General features: G+C 47.0%; 1 protein-coding gene and 1 non-coding gene across 6 annotated transcripts in view; both read right to left on the reverse strand.

Moving 5' to 3' along the window:
• Positions 1-14,859, reverse strand: part of ENOSF1 (enolase superfamily member 1) — a 32,067-nt gene that overhangs the window by 10,811 nt on the left and 6,397 nt on the right. For 4 of the 5 annotated variants that reach the window (XM_028139270.2, XM_008160119.3, XM_054724055.1 and 1 more), the window contains exons 3-9: positions 10,009-10,124; positions 6,431-6,517; positions 6,060-6,086; positions 3,890-3,962; positions 3,733-3,771; positions 3,269-3,351; positions 2,384-2,418 (exon numbers count right to left, since the gene is read on the reverse strand). In XM_028139270.2, coding sequence (XP_027995071.2) covers positions 2,384-2,418; positions 3,269-3,351; positions 3,733-3,771; positions 3,890-3,962; positions 6,060-6,086; positions 6,431-6,517; positions 10,009-10,124 — 460 coding nt within the window. The remainder of the gene's footprint in view (positions 1-2,383; positions 2,419-3,268; positions 3,352-3,732; positions 3,772-3,889; positions 3,963-6,059; positions 6,087-6,430; positions 6,518-10,008; positions 10,125-14,859) is intronic. The other variant, XM_054724056.1, reaches the window with a different exon arrangement.
• On the reverse strand, positions 4,040-4,157 carry LOC129151033 (small nucleolar RNA SNORA16B/SNORA16A family). The gene has a single exon (XR_008557842.1). It is a non-coding gene; the product is annotated as a small nucleolar RNA SNORA16B/SNORA16A family (small nucleolar RNA).

The following is a 14,859-nucleotide window of genomic DNA, read 5'->3' on the forward strand; positions in this document are numbered from 1 at the left end:
TTTTTTTTTTCAAGTAAAGAACAGTATCTCTTTACTCACCATCAGGTCAATGACCGTCAATTACCTGCTGACCTAAAGTGGGCAGGAACTTGAGAGAGCGGTTAGACCTTTAATAACATTAACTGGGTGTCTGCTGCGCCACGAAAAAGAATTCAGAATGAAAAAGCCCCAGACTTGAAGAGGAGAGGAGGGGCCTGGGAAGGAGTGCTGAGTAAGCCATCCTGATACACCCCGATGGAAAGAGTGCGCGTGATAAAACACCCTTCTCTGCATGGTCCTTCATAAGAGGGCTTCCTCCTCAATCAACTCAGAGAGAGGTCGAGGCCGTGGTGCAGGGGCCTGAGATTTGGGGGTTGAAGTGATTTGGTCACATAACTAGGCAGCAGCAGAGGTCTCCTTGACATCACAGCTGGCCACTTCAGGAGCTTCCTTAATCTGTTTTGACACTCAGCTACTCGGGAGACCTGGGCCCCCACACTGTTCCCCATGACTCTGCGGACGCTGTTGTTTCGCTTTGCCAGGGGAGGCATGGTCGGCCTGAGTGTGACACTGCCATGTGGACGAGGTGCCACCACCACGGGTGAGGCCAGCGTCCTCTCCCTGGCTCTCCAGGCTCTCTGCCCTGCACAACACTCAATATCCAGGCTGCTGCTCCAGAAGAACCTCTGCTTTCCACGATGCCTACCCTCTGCGCCAACAAAGCCCCCGTGCAGAACAACACGCACACTCGGGCATCTGCTGCCATTCTCTCCCCTCCGCTCGGCACTAGACACGTTTCTATCCCAGGTGGGAGCGTCAGCTTCTGGACGCGGCTTCCTGGGGCAGGAGGCCTCTGCAAGCTCTCCTCAGCCTTCTCTGGCTCACCAGCCACGACTGCTCCAGGCTTTCCTGGTTCTGCGCAGAGAGGGAATGTGCCAGCATTTGCTGAGCACCTGCTAGGAATCCTGACTGTGCTGGTCTTTTTCAGATACAGCAACTTTGAGAGGAACCATGAGTTAATATTATTCCTTATTTACAGAGAGAGAGAACATGAGGTTCAGAGAAGGTGAGCAACTTGCCCATGATCACACAGCAAGTACTTGCAGGCGATGAGAGAAAAAGGTAAGATTTGATTCTGAATCCGTCACATTTCTAAGCCTCTTCCCACCGCATCATGCCGCCTCCTTCAAGTTCTCACTCCCCCCATCCTGTATTTAGCTGAGGTGTTCACAAGAATTCAGCCCTCTCAAACACACACATCACCCAGGGGTCTTGTTAAAATGAAGATTCCGACCCAGCGGGTCTGGGGGGAGGCCTGGGAGTCTGCATTTCTGACCATCCGGGGGAGGCTGGTGCACTTGTCCCACAGACCACACCTTGAGCAGCAAAGAGGCCAGGCGGCCAGACTGACTGAGAGCCACGGAGAACCTGGTGACTTATCCCAGCCAACGAGCCTCCTTGAGCTGCACTGGTGCTCACAGTGACTAGATTAAGAGATGATGGTCCCTCTGTATCCTGCACTGTGTCAGGATCCAGAGCCACTGACAGCCAGTTCATCCAGAGGAAGATCCTAGGATGCCAGGGCTCCACAACCACGCAGGAGGGAGACGGGAGAGGAGAGGAAAGGGTGACTCCGGAGAGGACACAGCCCAGGGGAAGAGAAGGGCTATCTCAGGAGCCAGACTTCTGGGAACTCTGAAGATTTGGGACCAGCGACTGGAAGTTATATGGAAACAAAGGGCTCACGACACGGAAGCTCTTTCTAACACGGGAAGCCCTCCAACCATGCAAAAGTGCCTTATAAAGTGAAGCTCGCTGCCCTAACCAGTTTGGCTCAGTGGATAGAGCGTCGGCCTGCGGACTGAAGGGTCCCAGGTTCGATTCCGGTCAAGGGCATGTACATTGGTTGCGGGCACATCCCCAGCAGGGAGTGTGCAGGAGGCAGCTGATCGACGTTTCTCTCTCATCGATGTTTCTAACTCTCTATCCCTCTCCCTTCCTCTCTGTAAAAAAATCAATAAAATATATTTAAAATAAAAAATAAATAATAAAGTGAAGCTCGCTGCTTCTGGAGGTTTTCAAGTAGAAGCTGAATCAGCGCTTGTTCCTGACAGCGAAGAGTGGATTTCTCGGAATCTGCTTACGCTGACGTGCTGGAAACCAGCGATCCCCCAAGGTCTCTTCCAACTCTGATGTTCTAAGGTTCTAATTAGGACTCATGTCTTCTCTTTGAAAGAAGAGCCTGGCTTAGGCTGAAACATCTCTTAGGTGTCCCTACACGCCACACTGCTCCTGGAAGAATCCTGGCCTTCTCAGTGCCCTTTGATCCTGGCTCCTCTCCAGGGCCGAGCCTCTCGTGCTGCCAAGTGGAAAGGTCAAGTTCATTACCACACAAATAAGTTACCTGGTCCAGCCGCCCTCCAGCGCCTCGGTGCAGAGCTGCGGGGAGAAGAGCACAGCCATCACCGGACACTGAAAGGCTCTCTCGGTCTAATGAGCGCCTCGGTCATTTCTGATCTGGTCCCACAGATGCTGTGGCTGCGGCAGGAACCACAAGAACAGCCACGTGTTGTTCAAATTCAGAGCAGAAACAGCTCAGCCAACAGCGTAACTCTTTGTATTTGTAGGGTGGCTTTCTTTCCTCGTCTCTATGGGAACCACTGCTTTCATTGTCACAACACTCCTGCAGGAGGAATGGAGCATTTCTATCCCTCTTTTTAAAGCTCTAATATCCTCTAGCATCCACAGAACTAATGGGTGTAAGAGGAAGAGACGGAATCTAGTCCCTCTCGCTTTCTCTCAGCTGTGGGTGAGCGTAGTATGAGGGGAAAGAGTGGTAAGTCAGCCATACGATGACTGCACGCCACGTGCCAGGCGCCGTGCTGCGAGCACTACGCAATTACAGCGGTTTTCTGAATCCTCAAAACCACCCGTGAGATAAAAGACGGTTTCCCCCTTTCACAGTGAGGAAACTGAGGCTCAGCTAGCTTACGTGTACCGTTGCACACGGTTACGCTGCTGCCTCTGCTTGGGAATCCAATCCTAGGCTGTCGCCTTTCAGAACCCGAGGCGGGAGTCACTGGCCGCAGAGTCCCAGCCTGTGTCCCCGTCCTGTGTCAGAGTCCCACGTCCCCAAGGTGCATGGCGCTGCTTTGGCTCAAGTATAAGTACTTCCAGCATGAGGCCTCGGAGCCGTAAGGATTTAGGAGGGCTAACAAGGAAATATTAAAACCCTTCCAGAAAGCCAGGAGTATAAATCCTGTCTACCAAGCCAGGTCCAAATACCCACCTGCTTCAGCGTGTCGTCCGAGTACCCCAGCCAGGCGCACGACGTGGTGTAGGCAGGGTAGCCATGCGTTAGCATTTGCTCTTCTGTGGAAACACAACGCTTGTCCACAGCCTGTTCTTCCCAGGGACCTTCAGGATTAGCTGCCTGTAGCTACGCTGCCGCCCCTCAGAGAATCTCCTTCTGATCCTGCACCCTCAGTCCAGCCCCTGGCCACGTGCAGGATCATGCACATTCTGAGGATGTCAAGCGCAGGATGGGGGTGTGGGTGAGGGGTTAGGGGGCCAGGAGTCCCTCTAGCCAGAGGCCTTCCTGTACAGTCACACTCAGGAGGCTTCCTCATCCAGACTCATCTGGCTGCTGGGCATGAGGCATTTGGGAGGACGACGTGAACCCCCAAGGGACGGGGACACTCAAAAGTAAACAATGATAACACACGTAATGAAGGAAATTTTCTCACAACCCACCTCTCTCTTTTTTGCCAACTTGACCTCTCTGCAGTATTTCTGGAAAAAACAAAAAGCATCGTCACTGTCCTAGAGAACAGATGGTGCACACACGACGTTGTTTACCACGTCCGCACGTGCAGAAGGCTTCCCGTTCCACCGCTCGCCCAGGACTCACCATAGGCTTCCTCCTCAGTCAGGACGTCGGTGATGTACCTGAAGTCGATGCAGGACAGCAGCGTCCTGGCATCCTGGCAGCGGGACGGGACGGGGAGAAGTGGATCACAAAATCAATTCACAAGTGGATTTTTTTTTATTTTTATTTTTGCATTGTCTTTTCCTGAAATGTTGCAGATCGGTTACAGCAAACAGAACGGCGACCGTCAAGGAAAACTGTCACTCTGGGCTCCTTTTTGACCGCAGCAGCTACGTTCACAAGTGGATTATGTTCCTAAGCATCGGCTTACGCTGATACGTGGGGCTTATCCTTGCCCAGAAAGGGCCTTTGGGATCTGTGTTATGTTGTCTGATTCTGTCATCCCTTGGTGTAGGGGCCCTCAGGGGGTCATCGCCGCCTCCTGGTGACGTCCTTAAGGCCCTCATGCTCCGACTGGCCCCTTGCTCCTTCCCTGTCTCTCCTCTCCCTGGAAACCGAGGCTCCCCATTCCAGGCGGAAAGAGGACGGGGTGTGAGGCAAGCCCTCAGCACAAGTTAAATGGACAGATGAGCGCGGTTGCTCTTTGTGCCACTGCTCCGCCCATTGGGGCTGACCGTGATACTGGAGCAGCTTAGGGGGAGAGGAAAGAAGGCTGGTCACCGCGCCAGGCCACTCAGGGTCAACCCTGTGCCCACCGTTTATCAGCAGCATAACCTTGGGCAGTTTCCTCTCCTGGCAAAGAGGGGCAGTTCACTGCGCTGACAGGAACACAGTGGATTAACCATGCGCGTGCCCCGCGTGCTGACTGCCTGGATGGTCACCGGCTGTGCTCTCCCCACCCCTTCCTGCCCAGGCTCCGGGCTCTGGCCACACAGGGAGGCAGACATTCAGCCAGGCCTCTGGCTGAGACCTCCCTCATCCAACTAACAGTCACGTGGGAAGCAACCGGTGGCTTCCCCACCCGGGTTTTACTGTGACCAATAATGCTCCTCTATAACCGTTACAAATCACAGATGCGCTTTCAACACTGAGATTCTTCTTTTAAGCGTACCGGCAGCCCTAACCGGTTTGGCTCAGTGGATAGAGCGTCGGCCTTCGGACTGAAGGGTCCCAGGTTCGATTCCGGTCAAGGGCATGTACCTTAGTTGCGGGCACATCCCCAGTAGGGGGTGTGCAAGAGGCAGCTGATGGATGTTTCTAACTCTCTATCCCTATCCCTTCCTCCCTGTAAAAAAATCAATAAAATATATATATTTTTTTTTAAAAGAGTACTGGCATTGAAATAGGGAACAGGATCCAAAAGAATGGGAAGTCCACAGGTGGGATTCCAAGCACCGCGGGTCACTCAGTTTTGAGGGCCTCTTCCTGCATCCCTCTGAAAGGCTAACCTTGAGCCTGAAGGTCCACGTCCATCCCTTTCAGAGGGTGCCCCCATGCCACCCACAACCCTGTCAGCGAGACGATATGATAGCCGCTTGTCTCTTTTCTCCTTAACTGGGATGCCACATGGTAACCAGGGTCTTCCTTTGTTGACTGCCGGAATTTCAGCGACCATCCGAGGCATCACCCTGAGGCGGCTGGTGCTCCGAGAAGTTAAGTGACATGCCCAGGGTCACCCAGCCACTAAGTGGCAGAGCCCGGATTCAAAGCCAGGTCTGCCGGATGCTGAAGATGCACATCCCTGCTATACACAGGCGGAGGAGAAAGGAGAGCGAGGTGTGTATCCTCAAATTCAGTGGACGGCTCCCGTCCTGCGGGAATCACATTAGTCTCCACGGGCACTTTCTGTTGGAGTCCAAGTGGCCAAATAATATCTTCATAATACCTTGCTCTTCAGGGTTTGTAAAGCACTTTCCTCATTTGGTCTTTGAAACAATTCTATCCGGTTCCCAGAGCAGTTATGGTCATCCCCTTGTCAGAGTTAGAAAACGGAGGCTCCGAGGATTTGCATTATATGTGAAAGCTCCGCAGCTGCAGGTGGGGGGTTGGGGGGGGGGGGACACCTAACTCAGTGCTTCCCCTGGGCCCACCCTGCCTGCAGGGGGCACAGCTGTTACTGGTGTCATGCTTTATCATCACTATAGTGGTCCATAGACAGTCCTGAGTATATTTACTGATTATCTAAAGGCAGGTAATCCATGAAACCCATTTCATTTACAGAAACAAATATAAGGTGAAAGAATTTACTTACCATGTCAACAAGTAACTTCCACAGAGGCTTGAAGAAAAAAAAAGAAGATTTTTAAAACATGTATCAAATAAATGCAAATTCACGTTATCAAACACCTGCCCTCCTGCCCACCAGTCTCTAATGCTGCCACCTAACACCTCACCTCTGCTGTCCTCCTTCTTTCTCAGCTCTTTCTAACGCCTACACTCTAACTTGCTACTTCTACAATCTCCTAGCTACTGCCAACGTCTCTAAGGGAGAACAAAATGAAACAAAAGCCTCCATTTCCTTCGGGGGCTGCTGTGTCTTGGTCTTTCGGCTGCTTGTAGAGGAAGTGCTTATTCCTCTACACGCGCTGGGTTGTTCCACAGAAGTGCCCCTGAGTGACTGACCTTTCCCTCCTGCTTGGCCCACAGGTCCCACACAGCATTGAGAATGGCCGCCGTAGCCAGATGCACAACACCTTTCTCAGGACCGATCTGGTTAGGAAGCAAAACACACCAGCACATCTTAGATATTTAGGTCCTCTGACCAGGCTTACGTTTCAAGAATTTAAAGGCAGTAATGGAAACTCATTTGAAATACTAAGTTGTGGGTTTTTTTTTTTTTTAAGTTGTGTTTTTTAATAGTGACTAATCTACAGAAAAGTTGCATAAATAGTGCAAAAAAAACCCCACTCCTACACATATATATATATATATACACATATATATATGTATATATATACATATATATATATATATATGTATGTATGTATGTATATATACTAGTGGCCCGGTGCACGAAATTCATGCACATTAAAAGGGAATTAATTAGAGGAAATATTTTAATATTGCTATTTGCCCTTTCTCTATAATACAAGTGTCAGAGATGAAAGAAAATTAGTAAAATGTATATGAAAATCTTCCTCCTGTCAGAGTCTGGGGCACGCCGCAGGACCCAGAGTCAAGTCCCTGCCCATCTGCAATGCACCTCGAAATCGCACGACACCCAGACCCAGCCAGCCCCACCCCCACTGGACGAGATCCAGACCCGGCCAGCCCCACCCTCATCAAGACCCACAGGGTGGGGAGCGAAGCCTCAGGTCCCCCGTCAAGCCCCACCAGGTGGGGGACACAGCCTCAGGTGCCTCAGCACACCCTCAGGTCCCCCGGCCTGGTGCCTGGGTGGGGGGGCGCGGCCTGAGGTCCCCCGTCAAGCCCCACCAGGCCTGGGGCGCAGCCTGAGGCCCCATGGCCCAGGTGCCAGGGTGGGGGGGGCATGGCCTGAGGTCCCTCAGTCTGGCACCAAGTCGGGGGGGCACAGCCTCAGGTCTCCCGGCCCAGGGTGGGGGGCGTGGCCTGAGGTCCCCAGTCAAGCCCTGCTGGGCCAGGGGGCACAGCTTCAGGTCCCCCAGCCTGGTGCCGGGGCGGAGGGTGCGGCCTGAGGTCCCCCGGCCTGTCGCCGGGGTGGGAGGGGGCATGGCCTGAGGTCCCCCGTCAAGCCCCACCGGGCGGGGTGAACAGCCTCAGGTCCCCTGCCCTGGCCTGGCGCCATGCAGCCTCAGGTCCCTCATGATCACTCATTACGGCTCGTTATGGGAACCCCGCCTCTGCTGTGGGTGTAGCCATCTTGTGATGGTGTGATGGAGTGAGGGTCAATTTGCATATTACCTCCTTATTATATAGGATAAATATATCTAAAGTAAAATGTAATATATAAATAAAACTTATTTTACTGAGCTATTTAAGACTAAGTTACTGCTCTGACCTGTGTGGCTCAGTGGTTGAGGGTCATCCCATGCACTAAGAGGTCACAGGTTTGATTCCCGGTCAGGGCACATGCCTGGGTTGTGGGCTGAATCCCTGGTGGGAGGCATGTGGAGGCAGCCAATTGATGTTTCTTTCTCTCTCCCTCTTTCTTCCTCTCTCTCTAAAATCAATAAAAACATATTTCTTGCTGAAACCGGTTTTGCTCAGTGGCTAGAGCGTCAGCCTGCGGACTCAAGGGTCCCAGGTTCGATTCCGGTCAAGGGCATGTACCTTGGTTGCGGGCACATCCCCAGTAGGGGGTGTGCAAGAGGCAGCTGATCGATGTTTCTCTCTCATCAATGTTTCTAACTCTCTATCCCTCTCTCTTTCCTCTCTGTAAAAAATCAATAACATATATTAAAAAACAAACAAAAAAAAACACACACCCATATTTCTTAAAAAAAGAGTAAGTTTCAGATATCATGCCCCTTTAATCCTACATACTTCAGTGTGTAGTTCCTAAAAAACAAGGATGCTTCTCTTACAAAACCATAGTACAATGATCAAATTCAGGAACTAGAACATTAATAGAAATCTATTACCTAAGAGGCAGTTCATAACAATTTCACCAGGCCAAAATCACGGTTGGATTCCCAGTCAGGACCCATGCCCAGGTGGGCTCGATCCCCAGTGAGGGGCATGCAGAAGGCAGCCGATCAATGATTCTCTCTCATCATTGATGTTTCTATTTCTCTCTCACGCTCTCTTCCTCTCTGAAATCAATACAAATATATATTTTTTATTTTTTTAAAATATATTTTATTGAATTTTTACAGAGAGGAAGGGAGAGGGACAGAGAGTTAGAAACATCGATGAGAGAGAAACATCGATCAGCTGCCTCCTGCACACCACCTACTAGGGATGTGCCCGCAACCAAGGTACATGCCCTTGACCGGAATCGAACCTGGGACCCTTCAGTCCGCAGGCCGACGCTCTATCCACTGAGCCAAACCGGTTAGGGCCCAAATATATATATTTTAAATCAAATTTCACCAATTGTCCCAATAATATATTTTATTTTATTCACATATTGCATTTAGTTGTCATGTCTCTTTAGTCTCTTTTTATCTGGAATAATTTTTCTTCTTATTTTAAAAATGCTATTGACATTTTTAAAGGGTACAGGCAATCGATGCATATAGAGTCCCTCAATTCTGGTTGATCTGGAGTTCCTTCATGATTAGATTCAGTTTGAACATTTTTGGCACAAATTCATTTGTTTTTCTGTTAGGCTTTCAACTTTCAACACTTGGGTAAGTTATTGTCCATTAGGCTTCTGCACTGTGAGGTTACCCTGTTCCCTTTTTATGTAAGGAGGTTAATACTGCCCCCAACATTTTAACACTCATTGAAATTCTTGCCTCAAACAATTATAGTTACAATGATTGTCTAATTATCTAAATGTTATCATTCCTTTTATACTAGTTTGTGTTCTATTGTAATGACAAGCTTTCCCAGGTTGTTTGTTTATTATCTGAACGAACTCATGGATTCCCATGTTACTCAATGAGTTACAAGCCATTACTACCATATTTATTTTGATGCTGGAATTGTCCCAGATTTGGCCACCGGGGACTTCTTCAAGAGGATGCCTTTTAAAGCAAGTTTAACCTTGCAAAGTTACAAGTGAAATCGGAGGCAGCGTGAAAGGGCTTCTGTTTGCCTTTCTCTATTCATGGCCAGAAGGCTGGGCAGGGTTAGGAAAAGACAGAGCTGCTGTCAGGAGGCCAGGGCAAGGTCCTCGTTACTGGACTGATCTTAATGTGACAGAATCCTTTCTCTGGGAACCTCACTTTTTTCATACCTTTTTTCAAATTAAGGTCTATACACATAAAAGGTGCTCTGGTCTCTACCTTCTTAACTTTGTTCTTCTCTTATGTTTCTGTCCTCACATGATCTCTCCCTCAGAAAGGCTGCCCATTCAGCACTTAATCCTCCAGAGGGTCTGGACTACTTCTTCCCATTCAGGGAGTGGAGATGAAGTCCAGAAGGACAGAGATAGCTATCGGATCCAGATTCAAGTCTTAGAGAAAGGAATCAATTACCTCAAAACAACGGTTGTCTAAATGGTTCCAGTCCTAATTTACCTGAATAAAGTGTTTCACATTTTTCACAATCAAAGGACATCTTAGACCTTAGTAACATTTTTATAGAAGCATTTTACAAAATAGGCCCCTTACCCATCTGAGTTGCCCATCACTCGTGAGCTGTCTGTAGAAACCTCTGAAGTCACCAACTATGTCCTCCAGGTCCTTGTTAAGCACATGGTGGGCCAGAGCATTCACCGCACAGACAACTGTAAAAAAGGATGTAATTCTTGTGTATGTTTTGGTATGAAGTCAACAAAGTAAGACATGCAAGCACCACAAACAAACTAATGTTGGCATTTTAAGAAAATAATTTTAAGTAAAAAAGGTATATGCTTTTAAAAATTGCCCCACATATGGCTTCTGTGGTTATCACAGTAATATCACACAAGTAAGAACAGCTGTTAATCTGAGCTTAATTTCTGAGTTGAGAAAACATTTTGATTGGTTGCCGTGTGAAAAACAGACCGTAGATCTAAAAATGTAAAGCATGTTCCAAAATTATTTTCTTGTTCATTCTGTCAAGTGTCCAGGGAGTCAGATTCAAAACCAAACCTTGTTAGTTTATTGTTCCAAAGGAATAAGAAGACTAACTTATAGAATTTTTAAAAACGCCTTTTCATTATAGAAAAGTATAGAAAATATCTTGAATTCACAACATAACACACTATTAAAGATGAAATAAAATGAATTTTCAGTTAGACTAATACATGCACACACTAGTCATACACATTAAGTTGCTTACTATTATTGACTTACTTATAATATAATACATTTTTCATAAGTAATTTGAAAGTTAAAGTTAATTTGGGTCAGCATTATCATCCATTACTTACTTTTTATTGAAAAGGCTTTATTTTGCCGAAACCGGTTTGGCTCAGGGGATAGAGTGTCAGCCTGTGGACTGAAAGGTCCTGGGTTCGATTCTGGTCAAGGGCATGTACCTTGGTTGCGGGCACATCCCTAGTGGGGGGTGTACAGGAGGCAGCTGATCAGTGTTTCTCTCTCATCGATGTTTCTAACTCTCTATCCCTCACCCTTCCTCTCTGTAAAAAATCAATAAAATATATTTAAAAAAAAGAAAAGGCTTTATTTTGTTATTTCAGATGAAAAATAAGTGAAGTAACAAATTGAATGGGAATTTCTTTCTATCCTTTGCTCAGCCTATAAAATACTTCATCTATGTGTAAATGAGAAGGAAATTTTCTGTAAGCTTACCGTTTTACAGGGAACTTAACAAAAATAATCAAACCATCAACTTATGCCCAAAGCAATTAATGTATTAGAAAAAAATTTTGATAAGCTTGTTTGGTGTTGCCATTGCTTCAATATTAAAATTCTCGGGTCATTTACTAGGATGATTGTTGAGATGCTGTTTTACTATGAATCCTATCCTGGGAGAAAGACCTCTGAAAGTATTTGAAACATGCTCTTAGAACATGCATGGCCTCTGGGTGAAAAAGCTCTCAGATGATAATGTGTTTGTTCTCATATGGAGCATCAGGGCTGAACCAAACCAACCTGTGTTTCCTAGGGCTTTTGTTAATGGGACACAGAATCATTATAGTTCAGCTATTCATACCCTATTGCCGCGAGAAGACAGAATCCTTCAGCCCTTGATGGTTAGTGCTCTTGCATTAAAGCCATTTGAAGAGTGAGTGACTCAGAGAGAGGTGTACCATTATCTACATCAATCCTTCGTCTCACCGATGAGATGAAATCACTGATGCTAGAAATCACTGACGGAAGCACACCTCTGGTTTGTGTCACAAAGACAACAGCATTTAACTAAAGTTAAGGATGATCTCATCTTTACAGCTCTAAGAGACGCACAAGCCCTAACCGGTTTGGCTCAGTGGATAGAGCGTCGGTCTACGGACTGAAAGGTCCCAGGTTCAATTCTAGTCAAGGGCATGTACCTTGGTTTCGGGCACATCCCCGGTGGGAGGTGTGCAGGAGGCAGCTGATCGATGTTTCTCTCTCATCGATGTTTCTGACTCTCTATCCCTCTCCCTTCCTCTCTGTAAAAAAATCAATAAAATATATTTTTTTAAAAAAAGAGAGAGAGATGCACAAGCAACCTTGATATATTCATCTATAGCAGTGATTTTCAACCTTTTTCATCTCATGGCACATGTAAACTAAATACTAAAATTATGCAGCACACCAAAAAGTATATTATATGTTTTGCTGATCTGACTAAAAAGAAATAGGTATAATTTTGATTCACTCATATTGTTGTGTTGGCTGTTGTCATTTTTTTTTTTTTGACAATCTAAGAGAAAGGAGGTCAGTGCCCCTGAATAAATAGTCAGGTGTTGCATGTTTTAGAAATTCTTGTGGCACACCAATGTGCCTGCCATGGCACACCAGCTGGAAATCGCTGATCTGTATACAGTAGGTGGATGTTACTTGCTCAAACTGAGGCCACTGCAAGAAGTTAACTAAGTTTGATGCCTTCGATAAAAATGTGGGTTGTGGTAGTCTGATTCCAGTGTGGAGAGAAAGTCCACTTCAGGTTTGAATGTCTGATGCAACAGCTGGGAGATTCATCTGGGAAAAAAAAATGGCCCTTGAAGGCAGCTTCTTGCTGACTAAGCTCAGGGGTCCTCTGCTGTACGACATCCCTCAGGACTCAGTTCTTGGACCTTCCACCATGGGAAGGACAACCATGGCTTCTGAGCCTGAGTGCTGATGGGAACCCTTAAGGCCGCTTTTGGTCCCTAAAAATTCCTTCTCTTTTCCTTTTCTTACTTAAAAACAACTGTATCGGTCTATTCTATATATTTTTAAAAAAACACACAAAACCATGTAACCCTAACCCACCCTCCTTCCCTCTCCCTCTCTCTCTCTCCATACACATGCATACACACACACACACACACACACACACACACACACACAAGCACTCTCTTCCTGGTAATGAGGAAAGACTATTTTCTTTCTCTTTTTTTGTGGGATCATAAAAGGGTGATTAGGTAAGTAATCTGATAAAGGATGCAGGAGAAATGTGATGAGCTAATGGGATTTTTTTCATCTTTAATGTGAACGCCCTGTAACACATTCCGTGAGACTACGGTGAGCCACCTGATTTATGTAGCAAGGCTAAAGTTAAAATGGATTCTGTCATGTTGTGGTCTGAAAAAGGCAGAAGCCAACAACATCACCATAAAAGAGCCACTTAGTAAAGTCGTAAGGAGATGGAAATTGATTTACCCCTGCCTGAGAAGTCTATCAGGACAGCCGGGTGGGGTGGGCTTGGAGGAGGGGAGAGACTGTGCAGGCCCTAAAGCGCTGAACTCAGCAACTAGCCCAGAAGAGCCTCGTGTCTGTGCTAGGAGCATGCGTTGTGCACAGGGTCCCTCCACTGTGCGCGAGTCAGCAGAGTCCAAAGTCTCGGCTGTTAACAGAGAGTGGTCACAATGGCCTGCCCCATAACGCATTTTGTAACCTTGCTGAGTCTTATGTAACCCTTGGGGTCGCCCTGTATGGTCTGAAGCATGGAGAAAGCAGGTTCATAAAGTGCTCAACTTAAATCAGAGACAAGTCACAGGAGAAGCTGGAAACACAGCTCATAAACCCATCATGGTCAATGGTCCCTGCCCTGGGGCTTAATGAAGAGCGGGACAGGGAATTATGCTGAGTCTCCTCCCTTCTGTCTGACAAATTCCTGGTCACCCTTCAAGACTCATCTCAAAGCTTCACCCCTGCTCTGAAGCCATCTCTGACCCACCTGGACAATAAATCAACCCTCTCTCCAAGTGACTTTTTAAAAATAGCTACTCTAAAAAAATACAGTTCTCACACTGCACTATTATTTCTTTTGTGTATTTGAAGAGTTTGTGCATTTCTTCTCCTTAAATGTAGAACTCTGTCTCCTTTCTCTCTTTTTACTTTTATTTTTAAAAATATATTTTTATTGATTTCAGAGAGGAAGGGAGAAGAGAGAGATAGAAACACAAATGAGGAGAGAGACTCATTGATTGGCTGCCTTCTGCACATCCCTCACTGAGGATCAAGCCCACAACCTGGGCATGCGCCTTGACCAAGATTTGAACATGACCTCCTGGTTCATAGGTCGATGCTCAACCACTGAGCCACGCCGGCCAGGCTCCTTTCTCTCTTTTTAAAATTCTTATCTCCAGCATCTAACAAAGTTCTTTTTTTTTTTTTTTTTTTTTTTAATATATTTTACTGATTTTTCACAGAGAGGAAGAGAGAGGGATAGAAACATCGATGAGAGAGAAACATCGACCAGCTGCCTCCTGCACACCCCCTACTGGGGATGTGCATGCAACCAAGGCACATGCCCCTGACCGGAATCGAACCTGGGACCCTTGAGTCCGCAGGCCGACGCTCTATCCACTGAGCCAAACCGGTCTCGGCTAACAAAGTTCTTGATACACATGAGCACAGAAGAGGAGTTTGTAGAAGGACTGGCTGATGGTGTGATGGAATTCCATCTCTGTAGAAAGCTGGAACAGCGGCCACCTTGGTAGTATCCACTTACAGTTCAAGAAAATTTCTCTTGGTTCTCTCTCTCTCTCTCTCTCTCTCTCTTTCTCCTTCCCTTCTTTTCTCACTCTCCTTTTATCTGCTCAACAATATTAAAATATTTCAGTGGGGCAAGACTTCGATTCTACAGCTAAGAGAGAGTTGATGGTGCAAATATCCACAGAGAGTCACCACCAGTTAGTGACTAATTGAACAGCTGTCTGGATCTCAATTTTCTTATTCTGAAAACTGAGGGACTCAAGACCACCTCTGAGCTCTGGTCCAGCTCTGAGAGAAGGACAACTAACTCAGGGCTTCATATGCATCCTACACAATCTGCTCTTCCCAGATGAGAGCTCTGATATTGGGCAGGGCCAAAGGCCTTTTCTGCATGAAAAGCAATGACCTTGAAACCAACTCAGTGTGAAGTATTTTGAAAAGTTAGTAGAC

The sequence above is a fragment of the Eptesicus fuscus genome, chromosome 12 (assembly GCF_027574615.1).
Source record: "Eptesicus fuscus isolate TK198812 chromosome 12, DD_ASM_mEF_20220401, whole genome shotgun sequence".
Lineage (NCBI taxonomy): Eukaryota > Metazoa > Chordata > Mammalia > Chiroptera > Vespertilionidae > Eptesicus > Eptesicus fuscus.